Raw genomic sequence first — 23,295 nt, forward strand, 5'->3', positions numbered from 1 at the left:
AGACCTAGACTCATATCGCATTCCCACTGAGCTCTCTCCTCTTCTCAAACACTGCCTTCCCCAAGCATGACTTCCAAATCTCCAGGAATTTCCCAAGCCAGACTCGGCAATCCTAAGTACCAGCACACTTCATCATATTACAAAGGAAGATTATTAACGGTCTTTGGCAATCTAAAACTAGGTAAATACTCAACCATAGTGGAGTGCACTGGGCAACAGAACAAAGTTACATGAGATGATGCAGAATAAACAAATGTGAGTGCAGTGAAAATGTATTCTCCTCTCTGTCAACACAAATGGTTGTTGTGATGTGCATATCCAGGACTCCAGGTCACGTACAAGTCATGTAACATATACCATATGATGTGTTAAGTGGACACGTACATGAAGACTTAAAGCACATTCCTGCAAAAGGAATATATGGGTGTATGACTGAAATTTTGGAGACAGTTTCCTCACTATAAGCAGTAGATCTGTTAAGCTGAGAGTGACAGGACCAAGGCCAACCAGCACATGTCATGGCAGAGTTGGGATATGAATGCATACCTCTCCAATCCTTGTCCAACGTGCTAACCGCTACACAGCCCTGCTAATAACAAGGGAAATAAGATAATGCAGTAAAAGCAGGCAACATACCTACAATAATCACTGCAGTAGATGACTTTCCTAGTACATTAAAAAAGTGCACTTCTGGATTGTTCCAGTCTACTAATCTCTTTTAATTCCCTCAAACATTCGTTTTGCATATTCTGCAAGCGGATAGAAGGGTGGGAGCCTTCCTGACCTTCCCAGGCACGCCATTTCACAAGGGGGGGGGCAGGACAAAGAAGGCACATGTACAGGCAGCTGTTTACGTTACTGATTTGCAGAGTGGCACCTTCAGAAGGCTTTGCTTGGATGAGTGAAGCTGTTGCAGTGGAACATAATACGACAGATGGTCCTGCAGGTATGTAAGTCCAAGGCCATTCAGGTCTTCTTAGGTGATAACCATAACCTTGAACTGAACCTAGTAACTGATCGGGAATGGATGACATGTCTGCAGAATGGGTGTGTCGTGTGTGTCTTGCCTGGTACCTGACAGCAACCAGACTGAAGCATTTTGAGCTAACTTCCCAATGAAAAAGGCAGACTATAAATGGCATTAAAAATAAAAATAAAAGGAACTTGGAGTTTCCAAATGGTCTATAAGGGTGCATTACAGTACTCTGGCCTCAAGGCAAGGATCTATATGGCCACCTCAGCTGAGTCAAGGCAGGAAGCCACCTTCAGGGCTCCAAGAAACAGGTCGAATGCCCTTTTTCAGTTGCATCAACTTGCCGCTCCAGTAATAGTGCTGGAACCAGTATAACCCCTCAGATCTTATCTGAGCCAGCAAGCATCAACTGGACCCCATCAGTGATGGGGAGCACAACATCCACCAAGATCTTCCTCTTTCCCAATCAGTATTACCTCCATCTCATCAGGATGCAGCTTCAACTTGCTTACCTGGTTCAGGATCAGTACAGCATTGACCACTGGGAACTCTTCTAACACAGCAACTCTTTGTTCTTTACTGAGTGGTGGTGGTGGAGAGTGCCCTCAAGTCATAACTGACTTATGGTGACCCCCCCCTCCCCTTGGTGGGGTTTTCATGGCAAAAGACTAACAGAGGTGATTTGTCATTGCCTGCTTCTGCACCCCTGGTCTTTGTTGGAGGTCTCCCATCCAATTACTAACCAAGTCCAACCCTGTTTAGCTTCTGAGATCTGACGAGATCAGGCTCGCTGGACTATCCATGACAGGCCTCTTTACTAAGTATCCAGGGTCAAATTAGACAAGACTTTCTGTTATCCTGTTTCTTTACATTTATTTTAATACCAGCCAGATGTCTAGGTGAAGAATTGTATTTTGGTAGTGGGGTACAGAAAGCGTACAAGCCCTGCTTTATAGAAAATAACTACTAAAAATCATAACTTCAGGCAGTGTCATACTGAATGGAAGAGAGCTGCTCTCCGGATAGCACTGCAGCACCAAAATCATTTTAACTGGCTGTACTGCATTACAGCACATTCTTTTCCAGTGTGGTCTGTTATGTTTTAGCATTGGAAGACAAATGATACTGTTGCTAGTTTAAATAGGTTGCAGACAGCAGCTTACTGCATTATGTGCAAATTCCAGAAAAGCTGAAAAGCTAACCAGCTACAAAAGCACAAAAGGCACCACATATAGACCAAGGTCCTTCTCAGTTTGATCTTCCAACCTAGATATTAAAAGCCGCCTTTATGGATGTTTACATTGGTTGAACTCTCTGACATAGCCCTAGCAGGAACCATAGGATTCTCTGGAGCTTTCCCCCAAAATATAGACATATAAACAGTAATTTACCAGGCGGAATCTCAGGAAAATGTCTAGTGACCTCATTGTTTTTCACACTCCTTTGGTTTTAGACAAGCCTAGGCGGGATGCTGAAATGAACAAGCCGGTTATTTTCCCCCACCGAGTTAGCAAAACACTGTTGGCCTATCGCTTGCACTCTTTTCAGAATGAAACAGACCTTAGCCTGCTATTTAAAGGCCATGCAGAGTCCCACCCATACTCTAGAACTTCTCTTCGCTGACTGGTGCTGCAACATGTGCTTGTGCATGGCTCCATCACTTTGGAACATGTAACTAAAGCAACCAGGCGAACACTAAATATTCCAGCACAAGGACATTTATTCTACCATACTCACAAACACCCCACACATTAATGCTAAGATTTTGAAGTTGATCTTATGTACTATGCTACCAGAATATCAGATTGTAGGGGGAAGTGATTTATACCAATGATGTTCTGCATTTCTGGGCCCTGGGCCCATCTTTCACTTGAGAACATGACTGCAGAGAAATTTTTTTTTCTTAATCTCTATCTGATTCCGGGTTTATTGAGCAAGCAGGGGTATTTCAAGATGACGGCTTGGGAAAAAACTGCTGAGTCATCTGATGGCTAAAAGGAATGCAGAACAGTTGCTTTTGTGGGAATTACGCATATCATGACACCCTGGGCCAAGTTCCTTCTGAGTGCTACTGCCTTGGAGGTAACAGATAGAGATGTCAATGAACTACTGTATTTATTTAAAAAGGAAGATGATTTTGCATGTAAGATGATGACCCCCTTAAAAATGCTATACACTCACACAAATTGGACATTCCTGCAACTTGTATGCAGGAAACTAATCTTGCATTTGAGTAAATACTGTAGCTAGTTTACAGAGATAATCTCACCGCTATCTCCATTAACACAGAGCAAAACCAAATGATACATACTAAACCAGTTGGGTCACGGTTCCCAACTTACATGTGTGTACTTGCTCTCAAAGAACTAGCATTAGAGATGGCCACAAAATGGAACACGAACCAAAAAGAACCATGAACAGGCCCAGTTCGTGGTTTGCAAACCAGTAGTTCGTGGAAGCTCGTTTCTACGAACTTCCAAACTGGTCTGCTGGTTCGTTTGGTTTGTTTTAAAAAGCAATGCCCCTTTCAGTGGCATGGAAAGGGGCATTTAAACCCCATGAACTATGAACCACGAACTGGTTTGCGAACTTGCCCCAGTTCATGGAAGTTTGTGGTTCATGGTTCGTGAAAACACATGAACCATGAACCACACTGTTTGGGTTTTTTGCGGTTCGTGCCCACCTCTGTTTCTGAGCATAATTCTTAAGCAATCCCATGTCAGCAATGCCCCTCCACCCTCTACACTGGACAAACTGGCCAGTCCCTTCGGCAAAGAATTAATGGACATCAGAAATTCTGTCTGACATCAGAAACCAAAACATTCCAAAACCAGTGGGGGGACATTTTAACCTTCCAGGGCATTTAGTTGTTGACCTAAAAGTAGCAGTTATCCTGCAGAGGAATTTCAAAGAGAGATTAAAAAGAGAGATGTTGAATTGCAACTGATAACTAAGCTCAAGACAATGCATCCACCTGGACTGAATCAAGACATAGGTTTCCTGTCTCATTACCAATGCTGATTTCTTCACACCTACTACCCCTCTGCTTACCCCACCCTATTCAATCACGCCTGCCATTGTCATTCACTGGCTGTTATCATTTGGTTTCTGTCATCACTCCACTCTCCAAGATACTAGGACAGATGGAATCACATTCCAACTGTATCTGAAGGGAGCTGTGGCTCACAAAAGTTCATACCCTACCACAAATTTTGTTAATATAAATAAACTGACAGCCATAAAATTAATAAAACAAAGTTTAAAAAACAGTCCTAATGTGAACAAAGCAAGTTTAAAATACAATTTAGGACTGCCAACAAACATAAAACAAAGTTAAATGAAAAAAACAGTCCTAAATAAAACCATCTTCAGCTACCTCCAGAACATTGGCAGTAAGGGGGCTAGGTGCCACCAAAAAGGCCCTCTCTTGTATACCCACCAGAGGAGCTTCCTTAGCTTATATAAATGAAATAACTGCTACTTATGCTAGCAGTGTAATAATTTCGTCTGTTATCTCCCACCATTTGATGTGCTGATTCTTGTCTTAAACAACTTAGGTCTAAAGTACCTGTGACTGCCCAGGTGTGAAGGGACTGTGGTTCAATGGCAGACATCTGCTTTGTATGTAGAACATTCCAGGGTCAATCCCCAACATTTCTAGTTCAAAGGATCAGGCAGTAGATGATGTGAAAAGGCCTCTCTTTGAGTGTTGAAACAGAGGCAACTCAGCAGGACTTGACACTCGGGGTCGCTATTTTTCCCTTTCCTCTAGAACCAGACTGTGCATATATGAAGCCTCCCATGGTCTGAGCTTGAAGCTTCTCTCTGACTCCTCCTCTTCCTGTGTTTTTGTTCTTTCTCACTCTCTCTCCTTGTGATTTTGCAAGAAGCAAGACACTTTTGCAGAGCTGTTCTGTGCAAGCACGCCCGGAACATACATTCACACTGACATGCAGCTGGATTAGCTGGCCACTTATAACAGAGAATAGTATTATGTAGATTAACTTTTGGCTTCTTCTACTACTATAAAAATGCAAGTGAGTGTGAAGCAGCTGCAATAAAAGTACATTTTACCTGTTGCAATATACTGACTTGGACAGTGTTTCACCACACGTGATTCCACACTTTGCTGACTGTGCAATTTGCGGCATTAATTAACAAATATCACCAATACTACAACCATCAAGCCAGAGTAAACAAGACTGACCTTGATAGACGAATAATCTGACTAATTGTAAGGCAACTTGGTGTTTTTCACTCCTGCTTGCATGGCGCTTTGATCACCAATAAAGATCTACTTCTCAAGACCTGTTCTGTGTGCCATTGTAGGGATCCGAGGTCCCCCAGTGGGGCAGGGGATCCCCTCACTCCCACCCTCTGCACCCTGCAATGACTCACCTGGCCACTGGGGGGGGAAGCAAGGGAATAGGCCTCCCAGGCATGCCCCCAGAGCAGTGTGATATCACTCCCGGGAGTGATGTCATCATGCTGGGGCCAGGAGCGTCTGCATGCTGTCCCTTGATGATATACCAGGCACCTAATCTCTTTCCTTTTGGTACTAGGTAAAGACAATTTTATTCAACCAGGCTTTTGATTAAGTTTTATGCTATCTATCAATTTGTACTGATTTTTATTTATGGATTTTACCTGACATGTTGTTTTTATCTGTTGCAATTTTATTGAACTCCTTCATTTGTTACAGTGTTTTGTGCTGGGTTTTACTGCTTTGAGCTTGCATTACATGATACTATGTATGTTTTTATCATCCTATGCTTTTATTGGTTAATTGCTGTTGGTCAAATGTGTTTTTAATACTTTGTTGTTCTATTGTAGTTTAGCTGTTTTGTGATTATTATGATTATTATCCTTGTTCTGTTAATTATAATTACTCCCCACTTTTGATGGAGTTCTTCTGACCTTGCAGACTCAGTTAAGAGCCTAGGAGTTACACTGTATCCAGTGGTACTACTAGAAAAACAAGTTAAGGTAGCCATAAAAAATGCTTCTTGCAACCTCATTTTAGCCTGGAAATGGCTTCTTATCTTGACACAGCCGACCTGACCGCCTGGATCCATGCTATGGTAACATCAAGGCTTGACTATTGTAATGCACTATACATAGATCTCCTATCTAAATTAACTAGGAGACTCGAATTGGTGCAAAATGCTGCAGCTTGACTATTATAAGGAGCGAGTAGAACATCACTCCCATCCTACAGTCACTCCATTGGCTACCTATTAGTTACCGAACTCAGTTCATGGTATTGGTTATTACATACAAAGCTTTTCACGGCCTTGGTCTGGCTTACCTACAGGACCGCCTCCCTCCCTATGTTCCTTCACAGCAGCTTCGCTCATCTGATCAGTGTCTCCTGTAGGTGACACAACAGCAGCTCGTACATGGGCTTTCTCTGTGGTGGCCCCTACCCTGTGGAATGGTCTGCCTAAGGAACTCAGCAGAGCCCCCACTCTCCTGGCTTTCTGCAAATGATGCAAAACTGAATTATTCAAATAGGCTTTTTACTCAGATAGGAGTGCTGTATTGTAGGGATGAAGTCTCAGATGCTTCTCTAATGAGTTAGGGACCATAGACTTCACCATGTTGCCTTACTTATTATCTGCTGCTTTAAATGTGTTGTCTGTCAGCCCTAGAATTGCTTATGTTCTGTTTCAGCATTTCCTCTACTCTGTATTGGATCTTCGCTAATGGTATGTCTTTGTAAAGTTGTTTATATTAACCCTATGGCATTGTTTAGGGAAATGTCCTTGACACTGTATGGAAATGTAGTTGATATACTGTATGGAAATGTACTTGATACTGATTGTACTAAGCTCATACTGTGTAATCCACCTTGAGTCTCAGTGAGAAAGGCGGACTATAAATGACATAAATAAATAAATCTATTGTTTGTTTTGTGCTGTCACGAGCACAGTTTTCTGGAGAGGTGAACACAAACTGAAATACTCAAATAAGGCCCTTTTCACACTACTTACCTGCTCCAGGAACGTTACGAAACATCACGCAAAAAACGCGGAAGATAGTGTCTTCTCACGAGAGTTTTGTGCGATGTTGCACAAAACTCTTGCGAGAAGACGCTATCTTCCGCGTTTTTTGCACGATGTTTCGCAACGTTCCGGGAGCAGGTAAGTAGTGTGAAAAGGGCCCAGATGTATAAGCTTCCCATATTTCGCCCAGCATCAACTTTATTATTGCATTCTCATGATAAGAAGGGTTTATTTTAGATAGTTGAGTTCTGTTGGATATTTCACACCATTTGGGGTTAGCTAAAAGTGAAGGGGAGGAATAATGTGTGTTGCAAGAATTTGAGGAGAGGTTTGAAATGATTGTAAAGAGAACTGGTTTCTGTATGAAGCATTAAGGCAAGAACTCATGCTAGACCTAAGTGGACAAAAGACTCACATGCTTTTCCTGGTTTGTGGTCAAGGGATAATGGCAGTTACTCAACCTCGCACAAAGAGACCATGTAGGGTTATGTTTTAGTCAGTACACAAAGAGACCATGTAGGGTTATGTTTTAGTCAATACAATTTCAGTGCAGGTTGGCCTGCAAAGTGTTCCTGGTTTACTATTAATTTGCTGTATTTACCAGTCACCGTTCCAGAAAATGCTCCGAGCAACTTACCAAAAAAAGTAAATTCAACAACATAAAAGCAAAAATAAAACCACATTAAAAGCCATGGTTAAGAGTTTGCACCAATTGTAAAATGGCTCTCACATCATTTAAAAATCATTTCCCAATAAAACTGCCAACAACGGAGACTGGTGGAACTCTCTTGGATTGTGCACCACACTGGGCCTGCTCTACTTCTTATCTGATACTGGTGCAGAAGCAAGAATATCACTAAGCGTGATATTGTATCGGGGGAAGGCCTTGGCCCTTTGTCCTATTTGTTAGTCTTCTGGGGGAATTTGTTGCGTACTGAAGCTAGGCTAGGTGGACCACTGTTCCGATCCAGCAGAGCATGTTTTATGTATCTTCTTGTGGATGCTTCCGCACAGGATTTTTTCCTATGCAAATAACAGGATGCCCTTGCTGTTCTGGCTTCTGCATGACATCGTGCCCAATTCAGGCATATCTTGTGTGGCTCCCCCAGTTTCCGAAAACTTTCTTAAATCGAACTCACTGAGGAAACTGTAGAGTGTACAGTGTAGTGTGAGGGTAGAGCATTTGGGAGGGGAGGGGATCAGTGGTAGAGCATTGCTTGGCATGCAGAAGACCTGAGGTTCAATCCCAGCATCTCCAGTTAAGACCAGCTAATAGGGAATGTGAAAGAACTCTGCCTGCAATCCTGGGAAGCTGTTGCCAGTCTGATGGACCAAACATCTGATTCAGTATAAGGCAGCTTTATGTGTCCATTCCTGTGGACACTGCTTGCAGCTAAGCCAAGAAGGGAAGGGAAGGGAAGGGAAGGGAAGCTAAGATCCATCTGGCAGAGCTAAATTCTGCAGTTCCTCCTTCCTTTCTTTTTACCACTTTAATGGGCTTCCTTTCTTTAACATCTGAGCCACAGTGTGGCTTTACAATATGGATTAACATGGAATCATGATGGGAAGAAGAGGGGTAGCAATGTGACTGAGAAAGAGTGGCGGAGGGGGCAGCAGTAGGTGGCACAAGGGTGAAGCATGCAGACGTTATCCACATCACTCACTGATGCTTCTGCCACAGGGGCACCTTTACCTGCTTCTGTAGGGACGTGGTCTATGTTAAAAGTGGCGGGACTCTAATCTGGAAAACCGGGTTTGATTCCCCACTCCTCCGCTTGAAGCCAGCTGGGTGACCTCGGGTCAGTCACAGCTCTTCCAGAGCACTCTCAGCCCCATCCACCTCACAGGGTGATTGTTGTGAGGATAATAATGACATACTTTGTAAACCACTCTGAGTGGGAGTTAAGTTGTTCTGAAGGGCAGTATATAAATCTAATGTTATTATCGAATGTTATTATTATTAGACTCTTTTGAGCCAGAGATGTTTCTTCTAGGGCATTTCAACAATGCAGTGAAAAAAAGATAATAAAGAGCTTGAATTAACCACTGCACGTATGTTAGTTGCAAAACACTAAAAGAAGCAGAAGTTGCCACCTAAGAGTGAATGGATAAGGAAGCTGTGGCCAAGTTGGCCAGTGACAAATGTTGTGCTATATAAAGGACTCTGGAGAAAGATAAGAAATAGAAACTCATAATTTTTGGAATAAGCATTCAAGTTTATTATTCATTTTAAAATCACAGCATTTGAGAAAGGTAAACAGTATTGGCTGTTCTTTTCCATTTTCTTCTTTCCTTGTATTTTTTTAAATACAATATTTTTTAAAAAATGGCAGTAGCAGATATCCACTGATTCCGAGTGGCAGTAGAAGGGGCTACGCTGAATTCCTCCCTCTCTGCTAAAAAGCTGACTGATGCTTTTCTAATCTGACTGTGTAAATACAGCCCTAGCAGCTGCAGAAGCAGATCATTGGGTCATCCTTATTACAGTAAACAAATCAGAACTTAAAACAGCACCAGCAAATGCACAATTATACCATTAACTTCTGACTTCAGTCTTTAAATATGACCTTCAATGATTCAAGTTGGTTCCCCAACCAGGTTAATTAACCAAACCTTGAGCTGATTAATTGACTAAACTTCTCACAGCTTTGATGCCTAATTAACCTCCACTTATATTCAGCCTGTTGATTTGCCCTTAAAAATTTCTTGCAATTGGATATCTATACACATGGAACTAAGCAGAAAGCATTCTGACATTCAGGGCTAAGAGCAAAAGGAGATGGGATTCGGGGACAAACCGTGCAGGAAAGCGGGGAGGGGTTATGCTAAAACAACTGTGAGGGCCTGTGATTCTGACAAGAAGTCCTTTTCCTCTGCATCATTTCAAAGATGCAGTCACTCTCCAGAGATGCAATTTGTTCTCCAATGGAAAGCATACAGCGAGCATACAGGCATTTGTCCATTATTTTTCTGTGGGGCAAATAGCAACTGGATGCATATAGAATGCATTAAATACATCAAAGATGTTGATGCTCTTGAGAGACAATCATGTGTCGTGTGATATACAGAGTAGGCAAACCCTCCCTAATGTTGCATTTGTAAAATTTACCATGGCCATTTTCATATGTCTTTAAAATAGTGCAATACTCACTGCTGGCTTCCTCGCACGATTTTTGATGCCATCCATTTACAAAATGCCATGAAACCACCATTATCACTGCCTGCCTCCGTTTTATAAATGGATGGTGTCAAAAATCACATGAGGAAGCCGACAACCTTCCGTGAGTATCCTGCTATTTTAAAGACGTGAAAATGGCCAGCTATTTGGTGTTATCATGCTTAAAGCAGGTTACCATAACACTTCCAGAAATCATGGTGGTAGTGACTAGTGGCATGGAAACCCTCCCTTTAATTTTGTTTTGTTTATTCTTATTTTTTAAATTATTCCTGCACCCATAACAAAATATGATCCTAAAGGTGGTTTATAATTAAAGTCTCATACAGTTCTCTCATATTTTTATCATCCCCTGCTTCCGAGGAGCTCAGGATGATATATGTGGTTCCCCCCTTCCCCCCTCCTCACAAAAGCCCCATGAGGTAAGTTAGTCTGACAGTGACAAACCTAAGGTTACCCTGTGAGATTTATGATTGATGAAAAGAGGCCATCACTTGCTATTATGGTGCAGTGTTCAGTTTTAAAACATATTTTCTTTAGAGGGTGTTTGACAGTTTACATGAAACACCAGGCAGGTCAAAACAGAGTACTGAATCAGTATTTGATTCATTAAATCCTTAGAATACAGCAGCAAGACATCTATTAAAGTGTAGCAGCAGGACATTTACAGCACATTGTACAGGACAGCTGATAAAGTTTTGATATCACATATCTCTGGAGTCTTCAAATCCACAACATCTTGAGTGTAACTATGGGGGTTGGAAAAGCACAGAAACAGAGCACCTGTCTGTCAAAATTTGTTAAAAAGGTCTGATAAACCAAGCTCAAGTGAGGAAAATAAGCAGCAAGCTCAGATTAAAGTGCAATTATATATGTAGCCTTAGATCAGCGATCCTCAATGTGGTGCTCCTGAGCACATTGTGCATACCAAAACCTTTCCTTGGCCATCTCCACACACGTTGAATAATGCACTTTCAATGCACTTTTGCAATCCTTTTGAAGTGGATTTTTTGTTCCACACATGGAAAATCAGTTTCAAATGTTCACTAGTAAAGACTATTGAAAGTGGATTATCCAACGTGTGTGGAAGCAGCCCTGGTGTCTGCCAAGTGTTTTTAGAAAGTGAATGAGGCCAGGTGGGGCTTTTGCAAAGCATGGCTTCTGATTGGCCATTCGAGTATTGATTGAATGTGCAGATTTTTAAAAACATTGCTCTGGTAGAAAATGCTTTCACAGCACAAAGAGCTTCACTGTGTGACTGAAATTAAACTATATGAGCCATTTTCAGCTGGCTCCGCCTCCTGCAGCAACCATTTTGTGGTAGCCATTTTGTTGCTGTGCCCACCACTCTGTATCAGAATTCCAAATGTGTCCACAAGGTCAAGAAGGTTGGGGACTTCTGCCTTAGATGATGTGTAGGACCAATAATACAATATCTTGTAGAAATTCTTGGACTTAGACACAAAAATGAAGGCAAGGCTACACCGAAAAGGGACGGGTCCATACCATGGAGAGAGAAAGTCTGCATAGCAGAGCAGTTTAACAAAGATTATTCAACAAGTCTTCACCAGAAATGTTAATACTTTTCAGAGTCTTTATTGCCCTTTTTAATGGCTTGTTTTTAATATTGACAATTGGTGTTGTTTCCTGGTATCATTTTCACCCACAAGCTGCCTCAAGCAGAACTCTGGAGAGTTGACATAGACATTTTCTGAATAAAGCAATTAATGAATAATTTCCTTCAATATTTCAATATGTGTATACAATGCAGTTGTATTTAAACTGAACTGATGAATTAGTCATATACAATTCTAAATTGGTTGGCTACCCTACTACCAGCATATCAGTTTAATAAAAGGAAGATCTTTTTTTTCTGCATTCTGTGGTTTCAGAAAAGGAGACAAATGAGAAATAACGTAGGCCGCTTCCTATGCTGAACTGACATCAGGAAATACAGACATATTTCTTCATACATTGAGGAAATATAATTATTCAAAAAATGACACAAACTCACAAAAATCACAAAACCACAGCCATTGTGACAGCAAAGTTGACAGTGAGTCAGCACAGGAGCTATTGGTAGTGGTTCCTATATAAATGTGCCTTCTTTTGCTGGTAGACACTGGAGGCCAAAGACCTTCTTCTTTGATATAGACCCTTCAATAAGGACCATCATGAAGTACGTCCTTCTCTGCACTGCTCTTTTTCTGCTTTGCCGTTTTTCCTTCCCGAGCCCCATCCCTGCAGCACAAAGCACGGAGGATCTGAAGTCTATAGAGGTATGTAACATTTAAATTTTATCAGCTGTTCAATCAATGTCTGATAAATGACCTGCTGATACCCTTCAACGGGTGTCTTGCTACTAAATTCTGATGATGCATTTTCATGATGCAGTTTCTGCATGGAGGAAAATTGTTTTAAAAAATTGTGACAGATGATGACTTTCATTTCTGTATGTGATGCAATTGCCACATTAACAAAGCTTAATCAAAAACACATTGAACATGATGGCATCGTAGGCCCAACAAACGATATACTGGCACCAGCCATATGTCTGCCCCATTCATATATGAAGTGGTGGGATGAGCAGTTCATTTTAACATAAAAAGAAGCATGTAGCTGAGGGAAATTAAAACTGCCTTCTTACATGAGGTAATTCCTCAAAAGTGCTTTATTGTGGCAGGGCTAGGAGGAGTAAAAGCCGAAAGAAATGGAGAAGATGGAGTGGGGGAAGATTGAGTTATCCTTACTCATGTACTCCTTTTTGGGTTAAAATTAGGCTCCCCACCATAAATTTGCCTCACAAAGGAAGGAACCATGGCTGCCACTATCGCACCTAGTTTGGTCCTGAATGTATAGCCTCTTCCCCCAAGAAAGCATCACACAAGAAATGATGTATGTAGAGCCTCAAGCATAGTAGGCCAAATTCATCCTTACTCTTGTCAGGCGTTGAATCATTAACAGTCTATATGTCATTACTGTGACTCTTTTTGCACAAACCTTTTTTCATGTGTGACTCCAATAAGATTTCAGCAACCTTAAGGGGTAAATCTTTTCTAGTCCCTTTGTACAGATCAGAAAGCCAGCTTGTCAGGAGGATGCAAAGTGTAGAAAAGACTAGAATTGCCAGAGGAGTGCCAGGCCACTTAGCCAGCTAGCCAGATCTCAAGAGAAAGCACCTGCTGAAAGCCAGATCCATGATCAGAAGAACATGGTGCAGTTCTTGTTTGATTATGTCACTGCAATTCCATATCTTACAAATGGAGAATTAACATATCAGGGGGAAAGATTACAGACTAGCCTGTTCTTTAGCATGTTTGCTTTCTATGGGCAGGCATTTTTTAATGGGGAAAGTGGAAAAACTGATCATGATGATCTTCAGTCAGTAGACATGCAAATATGGGGTTGGTGCTTAGGAGGTACATCTTCCCTGCCTTCTCTCTTCTCCCAGCAACCCTTTAAAAAACCAGTGCTGGGAGCTGGAAGACAATCAGGGCAGAAAAGGCTATGTGACATGAGGGGCAGGGGCCACAGTGAGGAAGGGAAATCATCCCATCCCCTCTTATCTTAGCACAGAGTTGTTTTTGCCTTATTTCCTCTACTGAGCCCCGTGGCGCAGAGTGGTAAGCTGCAGTACTGCAGCCCAAGCTCTCTACTCACGACCTGAGTTCGATCCTGGCGGAAGCCAGGTTCAAGTAGCTGACTCAAGGTTTACTCAGGGCCAAGCTACACATGACGAATGACACTTGAACGGCAAGTGGATTGAGTGGAGGGCAAGTGAACAGGGAGAAATACACTTGCTGTTCAAGTGTCATTCGTCATGTGTAGCTTGGCCCTCAGCCTTCCATCCTTCCAAGGTCAGTAAAATGAGTACCCAGTTTCCTGGGGGTAAAGTGTAGATGACTGGGGAAGGCAATGGCAAACCAGCCCGTAAAAAGTCTACCAAGAAAACGTGATGCGATGTCCTCCATGGGTCAGTGATGACTTGGTGTTTGCACAGGAGACTACCTTTACCTACTTTTACCTCCCCTCCTCTTGCACTTCCTCATGCCACATGGCATTTTATTCACAAGAGTTTCCCAGCACCCACATCAGCCACATGGGGCTAATCAGAAAGGGTAGAAATGGGGAAGATTCCCCACCACAAATACCATGCATAGGCCAATTGCAGGATCCAACCCATACAAAGCCTAGAGTCAAGTATCTTTCAATAGGCATTAGCAGTTCAGTCACTGAATCCAATCACAGATGGAGAGACCTTGTCCTTGGGACCTCTGAAGGCAGTGCTATATTTCTGATCCAGCCAGGAAGCCTGTGAGCAAAATCCTACTTCCACGCTGGATCAAGACAGCTAACTACTGGACTACCGTAGCTCACCAATCTAGACTTGGCTCATAGATTCTTTCTAGTTTTGCAATTCTGTTGTTCCACAACTTACCAACTTACATTCCTGACTCACAACTCCACCACCACTCTTTCAAGGAATCGTACATTCATTAAGATTCTAAAGCAGTCATTTTTTTCTTTGGCCAGGTCTATCTCGACAAGTTCTTCCCATCCATTTACAAATCAGACAGTCGTACGCTAGAAGAACGGATCATGGAAATGCAGAAATTCTTCCATTTGACTGTAACTGGAAAGATGGATGCTGAAACAGGAAAGGTAATGAAACAACCCCGGTGTGGAGTCCCAGATGTGGCACAATATCGAGCAAGCCCACAAGTATGGACCAAGAAAGTGCTGACTTACAGGTTAGTTCTATTTCTTTTTTTTCCTTTGAAATATCAACAGTTCTATTTCCAGAATACCAATATTTTATTTTACTGTGTTCCTCAAAGAATTAATAATTATACACCGGACCTGCCTAAATCCAGAGTGGAACAAATCATAAGACAGGCACTGAATGTGTGGAGCGAAGTGACGCCATTGACATTCCAGAGAACTTACGGACCTGCCGATATTGAAATTAGTTTTGCATATGGTGGTAAGGCTGTTTATGATTATTGACAAGCAAAAAAAAAATTCCCTGTATTCTGAATCAATGAAAGTTTTATACATAGAACCCATTTCCTTTTTCTGAAGCATTATAATACCAGGTATCCAGAACCATCTCTGAACTAAGCATGCAAGGAGAATGGTAGCTGCAGAACTGCAGTGTGGCTGGTGTTAATGCTTCTATTGATCTATCTACACATATTTATCCCACCATTCCTTCAAAGACCCCATTCATAACATTTGTAACAATCATAGAATATAGATTAGGCTGAGAGAGGGTGACTTGGCCAGGGTCACCCTGTGAGCTTTATGGCCAAGTGAAGATATGAAGCCAGGTTTTCCAGGTCCTAGCCTGACACTCTAACTACTATGCCACACTGGTCAAGTTTTCAGTCTTTACATTCTCCCCCCACATACACACAAACACACATACCATGTCCTTCAGCATACCCCAATGTTGCCAAAATACGCCAAACTTTTTTTTAATGCAGTGCCCCATTTTAAGTTATGCACCTCATCCAGATGCTCATTGCCACTACCTGCTATACCACTTCTGACCAAAACCTCCCTTTTCATACACCACATAACATGAACAGTAAAATTGTCAAAGAGTATGTGAGACTATTTGAGCATGCTGAATATTTCAGAATATTGAAACTGTCCCTTACCTAACTGCAGGGATTTTTTTCAGCAGGAACGCTGTGGAACGTAGTTCCGGAACTTCTTGAAAATGGTCACATGGCTGGTGGCCGCGTCCCCTGATCTCCAGACAGAGGGGAGACAGATGCGGAGCGGAGGGCAATCTAAACTCCCCTCTGTCTGGAGATCAGGGGGTGGGGCCACCAGCCACGTGACCATTTTCTCTGAGGGCAACCCACTGAGTTCCACCACCTCTTTTCCCAGAAAAAAAGCCCTGCCTAACTGCCATTTTCTTTATTGACAGCAACTACCTTTTCTCTCAAATTTAGCTCATGGTGACTACAATCCTTTTGATGGAAGAGGGGGAACTTTGGCTCATGCTTATTTTCCTGGAAGAGACATAGGAGGAGATGCCCACTTTGATGAGAGTGAGAGGTGGTCAGAATCCAATAGAGGTAAAGTCGTCCTTTAGGAAATACATAAGTACAGCGTATCTGGTTATTAGACCAACTGTCTATCTTAGCCTGTGCAGTCTCTGGCACCAATATGCATACAATCATAAGCAGAATACATTACCCTATGAGTAATTACTGTTTCTTATTGCTCAGTTCAATTTAAAGTAGATTCTGTCAATAATAACCTTAGCCACAAAGAACAATGTTGTCAAGTATCTCAAGTTCTTTCCATGGGTTCTACATACAAAAATGTGTATGGGTATGTACATACACAGTATAAATATGTGTGCATGAGGGTGTGTCTGTATATTCATATCTTGTTCTATATATATGATTGTGTATGTGTCAAAATGTTTATGTTTGGCAGATTAGTGTTCGCGCATAGGACCAGTTAAATCCAAGTATTATATTTCATCACTATATAGAAGACACCATTTAATTAAAATACTTATGTGCCCCTCTCCCCATAGTGCAAAATGGCTTATGAATCCAAATTTAAGACATACAAAACGCAATAAAATCCCAAATAACTGCCAGCCCTATTATTGCCTATTAAGTATTTAACATGCAACTGCTCCATTTCCCCCCTTTTTCTTCTGCATTTTAGAAGTCAACCTCTTCCTTGTGGCTGCACATGAATTTGGTCATTCCTTGGGACTGGAACATTCAAACGTCCGTGGTGCCTTGATGTTCCCTACTTATTATTATGTGAACCCAAACTCCTTCCGTCTTCCCCTTGATGATAAGCAAAGAATTTGGAGATTATACGGTAACTTCAGTGCAAAGAATGTGTTTCATGTGATGACTTCAGTTTTAAATGCAGTCCTGTCTTTAAAAACGAATGGCTTGTACCTGTAGTCTAAGCTTAAGGCAAGGACCCATAGTCTTAATTTAGCAAAACATGATCCATGCTCTGGCAGTGGATTCTGTATGTAGCTCTGTCCACACACACACACACACACACACACACACACACACACACACACAGAGCTGCACATGAAATAGTATTGTTGGCCCTGGTGGTGCACTGCTGAATGGCTGGTGAAGGGGGAAGTGAATGGGATAATAATCCTGGCCCTCTATTTGTTGAGATTACCCTGACATGTAACAATGGATGCAAGAGATGCAGTAATGGGTACAAAACAAAAAGTCACAATAGTGAGAGCGAGAACCACAGCTGCCTGAACATTTCAGAACTTGGTCATAGGAATTTGATATTGATCCTAGGGCTGACAAGCCTCTGGCAGGGGCAGAGGCTCATCCAGCTCCCGTCTCTTATCGTTACTCTGAGCAGCAACTAGGGAAAAATAAACAAAGGAATGGCTGTAAACCCAACTGTGTGACATCACTTCCAGGCAAAACAGTGAAGTGATTGTAGTCCTCTCTAGGAATTGCTAGTAGTATTCAAAGAGGAAGATCATGTATAAGATGGTGGCAATTTGGATCTTGTTATCAACCAAATATTCTCCAAAAGTATTTGCATGGATATTTCATTTCTCTGAAGATTTCCATGTATCTTATTTTTTTTAAGCAACCTCTTTGTTTTTCTTCATCAGGAAAGAGAAAATAAAACCCTTGAAGAGCTCCATTATGCATCTCAAGAAATGAAGTACATTGCATTTGGTACTGGTCATTGTTGTCTTTGAAAGGTTTTTGTTCCATGAAGTAAAGTGATGTGAATTTAATTTAATTTTGAAATGGCAAAAACAGAAGCAAAAACGCAACTGTCAGATTAAACTCCCTATCATGGCTGTACTGGGCTTGCAGTGGGATAAGGGTGGGATTCTGTCACTTTGTTTGCACATACATAAACATATTATAGCCTTAGCCTGAAACTCGTCTTCACTTAAGTTTGGCCTTTCCCAGACAGTTTTCTCATTCAATTCACGTTGATATGTATGAAAGAGTATCTTTGCTGTGGGTAAGGACAGTGCTGAGCTGCCTTTTCATTGCTGAGGAACTATGAGGACAAATCTTGGCCCAAATGCTAAAGTCAGAAGGCAAAAGACGCACACCTCTTTATGTTTCACCACATATTGTCATCCACTGTTGCTGGATCTGAGAGTTTCCTCCATTTAAAGGCAATTATAATGTTAATACATTCTTTTAATACATTCAAAGTTCTATTAGGAGATCAGCACTCCACAGTTGGGTACATGTTTTAGGCTGATTTCTCCTAAAGGGGCCGGGAAGGCTGCATGGTGTTGCTCGATCTTGTTGGCTCTTGGAAGCTAAGCAGGGTTGGTCCCAATAAGTACTTAGATGGAAGACTGCCAAGAAGATTGGGGTTACTCTGCAGAGTAAGGCACTGGTAAACCACCTCTGTTCCTCATGTGCCATGAAAACCCTTTGAAAGAGTTGCCATAAGTTGGTTCCAACTTGATTGCACTCAAATACATGTTCTGCTAAGGCAATCCTTAATGTTTAACTGGACTCTACTTGATTTCTGTTTTGATGACCTCAGTTTTGAAGGTTCATCTGCTGCTCTCTAGTGTGTTATGACATTATCTTCCTTTATTATTGTATGTTTGTGTTTTCATTTTTATTGGTTATCTGTCAGTCACGTTCAACCCTAAATCAGGAAAGAGGTGGCATTCAAATTTCTCAAATAAAAATAGATACTAAATCCAATTTATAAGTGTGCTCCATCATTTCCTTTAAATATCTTGTCCAAAAAAGACCAATATCTTCTTCTTCTTCTTCTTCTTCTTCTTCTTCTTCTTCTTCTTCTTTTTTGGCATTGCCAACAAGTGATAGGACTTGCCAATGTGACATAGTAGATAAAGACTTGAAACATGGAGATCTGGTTTCAAATCTCTGCCTAGCCATTAAACCTCACTGGTTGATTGGAAATGTGTAGTAACAAAAAGGTCTGCTTGTGAATTTTATCTGCCGGTAACATTTTAAATTAGTCATGGCACAAAAAAAACCCCTACTTTCAAATTGCCTGCTGCAAGATAGTCTTATTGCACTTATTGAAGAGCTGCTCTACCAGAGTAGTTGGACTGCAAATCAGGACTCTGCTGGTTCAAATACCACCTCTGCCGTGAGATCAGCAGGCCTTGAGTAAGCTTCAGCTCCTCTCATCCAAAGCTCCCCAGCTGTATTGCAGGGATAATAATAACACTGACTTTGTTCCCTGCTCTGAATGGGGCACTAATCTGTCTAGAAACGCAGTGTATATGCACACTGATATTAAGATTATTACCATGAAAGCCTAGAACTTCCAGATTTGTCTAACCAATAGAATTTTCTGAAGGCTTGTTTCAACCACATTTTCTACAATGTGGTTAAATCCGGTACCAATTGAGGGCAATAAATGGTTAAAGTACCTTAATTGCAGATTCATTTGATGACTGGTCTTCTCTCGTGCTTCTCATGTCACAGCATGCAGCAACTGTCAGTTTAGTTTACATTATTTTTTCAATGGACTATGAGCTGTAATTCAACAGCTTTTTGCTGCATGTCAGTTCTAAAACCACCGGGGTGACTTCTACCTTTTCCCAAGAAAACACCAACATATCTGCTCAATCCTACCCATTGGCACAATAGAAAGACACTTTATATAACTGTAATGCTGCCTAATGTCAATAAGGAGACAGGCAGGTTGTCATCTGGGAGCCAAAGTCACGAACAAATGTTCTCTTTAGAGTGCTCCAGGCCAGGCACAAGATCTGTATATTGCAAAGCTTCCTGGAAAAACGTCCTTTAAAGATCACTCTGAACAGAACAATGGGTAGTATCCAAGGTCTTATGTAAAAATGTTAAATACAAAATAAGGATACGGTTTACCTTCATCTGAGGTCAAAGAAATAAGTTCATGTTTATATGTTAACATGTAGGGAACCCACAAGGATTTGTGGGGGGGGGGGATCTCGTTCCCACCAGCTGATCTTCCTCCTAGCTACTTCTGCTTATCCTCCATCATTCCCCTATGCATGCCCCACAGCTTCTCTCAGTTTCCTGCTTCTTTCCTTCCCTCCTTTTCACCTACCTGTCCCTTTCATCTACCTGTATTTATCCCTCCCCCATCTGCCACTTTCACTCTGGTCTTCTTTTCTTCCTAGCCCCTTCACAGTTTCTGTCTTTCTTCTTCCTTGACTCTGTCCAATCACCATTTTGATTCTTTTTCTTTTCTTCCTCCCATCCCAATCCTGTCTTTCCCACCATTCCTTGTTTCCCCCAACCTACTTCCAATATTAGGGTTGCAAGTTGGGATCATTGGGGGGGGGATGGGAAAATGGTGTTATGTAATGCTACAACATCATTTCTGAGAGCGATGTTTATAGCCTCATGCAATGCTCTTGAAATCCCGCCACGTAAGGTGAAAACTATAGAGATTGGGGAATGTTCTGTTTTGCTCCTGCTGTTCTATTGAGTGTTTGTAGGGGCCAGAGAAGTGTGGGTGAGCAGTTATCAGTGGACAACTTGGCAAGTCTATCTAGCATTGAAGTGAAAGCAGCAGCCATTTTGAATTATCAGAGTTGCCTAGGCTGCCCCCACCCCATAGTTTCCTGGGAAATGGCATTCACTCCCTCCCTGCCAATAAGGTTGTTGCAAGAGGAGGACCCCCCTCCCCTCCTACTGTTACCTGAATTGGTCTCCTTGCAATAAGAGAATTGTGGGGGGAATTAGTAACAAGGAAGATGGCTATGTGAGAGACAGTAACTACGGGATCTTTTCCACCAATTATTACTGGGGTCCCTTCGCAGATAGCAGATGAGACTGGTGTTTTAAATTTAAAGAGCAGACTTTTACTGAAGAGGAAAAACACACACACACAGAGGAGTAATTAATAAAATGGTTACACACACAGAGTCCTAGGAACCTAGTCAGAAGTTGGAATAGAGTGAGGGAGAGGAAAACTAAATCTACCTATCCTGAAGAGTAATCCAGTCCACAGGAGAAGAGAATAGCTTCAAATGTCCAGCATCCATGGCCAAGAGAGCAAGAGGCTTAGGATAACCTCCAGGGAGCAGCACTTCAGATCCAATAAGTGTGCACAATTTGAATGGGGCAAGAGCACTATTCTTATAGGGTAAAACATGCCTTGAGGTGGGAGAGCGCACTCAGCCATTGAGACAAAGGTCTCAATGGTCAGTTCCTGGGAATAACAAAGGTTTTATTACCTTGATTACTTGCTGCCGGGGTGTGTGAAAGAAAATGCAAAGTGTCTTCTGGAACTGCAGAAAAGGGATAGTTCGTTAATGGAGTTCACCAGAACTAAGTTGATGAATTTAGTTGGGGAATGTACCTTCCCAGGAATGAATTATAAATACTTATGAATGCCAATAGATTTGCTCCTCAATTATGGGGAGGAGATCTCATCACAGAATGAGGGAAAGGAATAAGTTAAGTGGGATGACTCTATGTGACCTTTGTTGCTCAGGATTACTTTTGGAGCTGGGGAGACTGTAAAACTAATCACTACTGGTCAGTCTACATTTACATGCAGCTTTCCATGCATGCCTGGGTCTCCCGGGTGGGACTCAGCAACTGCTAGCTGGAATTCCCATTTGCAGGCCAAACTGCCATTTTAATCCAGGGGTCTTGTGATTTTATATCACAGGTAGCTTTATTAAATAGCTATTAAAGATGGTGGAGGCCGGGCCAACAGCTTACACTACCAGCCTTGGAAATGTTTGGAAAGGAGACTTAAATCATAGGCTGCAATTTGAAAGACACTTCTCTGGAATTAAGCACTATTGAATAACATGGGACTTACATCTGAGTAGACCTGTTTAAGATTACTTCTGTAGTCTTTTGGGGCTCTCTGTTTTTCTGAGCCAAATGTCAAACGTGTACCTACTCCCTCCTTTCAAAAACAATCAGGTCTGCCTCCACAGCAAAAAGAAAACATGGGGAAAACATAGGTCAGTTTGAGCTGGAGTGGGAAAATTCAGCCAATCATTCTGCCTGCCTGCCTGCCTGCACTTGGGCAATGAAGAAGATTGGCAGCAAGAACGGCCTGCATTGCAGCTGAACACTGAGCATCAAAAGGAAGGATTTGGATTTGCCCTTCATTGTGGGAACAAAACTACAAGGCAGAAAGAAACAGCAGCAACAGGCAATGTAAGAATGCAAAGGTAATAAGCTATTGGCACTGTAGAAAAAGAAAAAAGTGAACATAAAGCAGGACTGTTTTTACTGTTGCTGCACTGCACTGGTTGGAGCACTCCTTCGGTGCACCCTGCTGCCACTGCCCCACCCATAGATACTCATCTTCTACAGGTCCATTGTTGTGTATGTGTGTGTTATTGTGCTTAAGGAAAAACTCAGTGGATCAATGGTTTAGACTAGGAGTGGGACTAATGGTTGATGCTGGTTTAGGTTAAGTGTGAAACAGTTTCCCCAGAGCCTAATTTCCCCACCTACCCTTGAAAAGAACAGCATGCATTTGTGCATGTACAGCCAACATGGATACAATGGACTGAAACTCATGGAAATGAAAAAACCAAACGGATCATTTCCATGCTGGCACCAACTGACCTGGAACAAACTAGTAATGGAATAGAATTATTCCAGAACCCTTGTTTTAAACATTTCTTCCCTTTGGATCTTGAATTACGGCTCCTCCTTACATTACCTTACACTCTTACCTCAGGTGGGCTCTGGTCACAACCAGCTTCAGGTGTTTCCCAATTTATCCAGGCTTTTATCTCAAGAACACCTTCCCTTTGGGGGTTGAATCCCACTGCTAACCCCACCTGTGGCTTTTTGCCCTGTGTGACCTATATATTGCTGCTTTTCAAAAGGTTTTGGGCTGCCATCAAAGGTTTTTGCCTTAGATCTCTTCTGTTAAACTACAAAGGAGTTGTAGGAAGGCTTTGTTATAAATGATAGTAATACAGAATGGTCAGTGCATGGAGGGAGCCTGTGAGGTAAATGAATCAGGCTTCTTGCTTAACCAAAAGTAGAATTTATTTATAAATACAGGAACATGATGGTTGCATAGTCTTATTTTTTTTAAAAAAAATTATTAAAATTTATTAAATTAAATGTATTAAAATTTATTAAAATGGTTGCAAAGTCTTGATAAGTGTATTGGTTTCA

At 41.8% G+C, this 23,295-nt stretch overlaps 1 protein-coding gene across 1 annotated transcript; it reads left to right on the forward strand.

Moving 5' to 3' along the window:
- The first annotated feature begins 12,275 nt into the window (after nucleotides 1-12,275).
- LOC129326634 (matrix metalloproteinase-18-like) lies at nucleotides 12,276-18,806 on the forward strand. Its single transcript, XM_054974899.1, has 6 exons — nucleotides 12,276-12,432; nucleotides 14,687-14,904; nucleotides 14,992-15,137; nucleotides 16,117-16,242; nucleotides 16,850-17,011; nucleotides 17,799-18,806. Exons 1-6 carry the CDS (start codon nucleotides 12,328-12,330, stop codon nucleotides 17,810-17,812), a joined length of 771 nt encoding a protein of 256 aa, XP_054830874.1. The 5' UTR covers nucleotides 12,276-12,327; the 3' UTR covers nucleotides 17,813-18,806.
- Nucleotides 18,807-23,295: the final 4,489 nt, after the last annotated feature.

This window comes from Eublepharis macularius, chromosome 3 (genome assembly GCF_028583425.1).
Source record: "Eublepharis macularius isolate TG4126 chromosome 3, MPM_Emac_v1.0, whole genome shotgun sequence".
NCBI classification, from domain to species: Eukaryota; Metazoa; Chordata; class Lepidosauria; order Squamata; family Eublepharidae; genus Eublepharis; species Eublepharis macularius.

Excerpts from the sequence above, each read along its gene's own strand:
- LOC129326634 (XM_054974899.1), top strand. The coding sequence starts at position 12,328 with ATGAAGTACGTCCTTCTCTGCACTGCTCTTTTTCTGCTTTGCCGTTTT. Across the intron at positions 12,433-14,686 it reads AGGATCTGAAGTCTATAGAG|GTCTATCTCGACAAGTTCTT; the intron begins GTATGTAACATT and ends TTCTTTGGCCAG. Across the intron at positions 14,905-14,991 it reads AAGAAAGTGCTGACTTACAG|AATTAATAATTATACACCGG; the intron begins GTTAGTTCTATT and ends TGTTCCTCAAAG.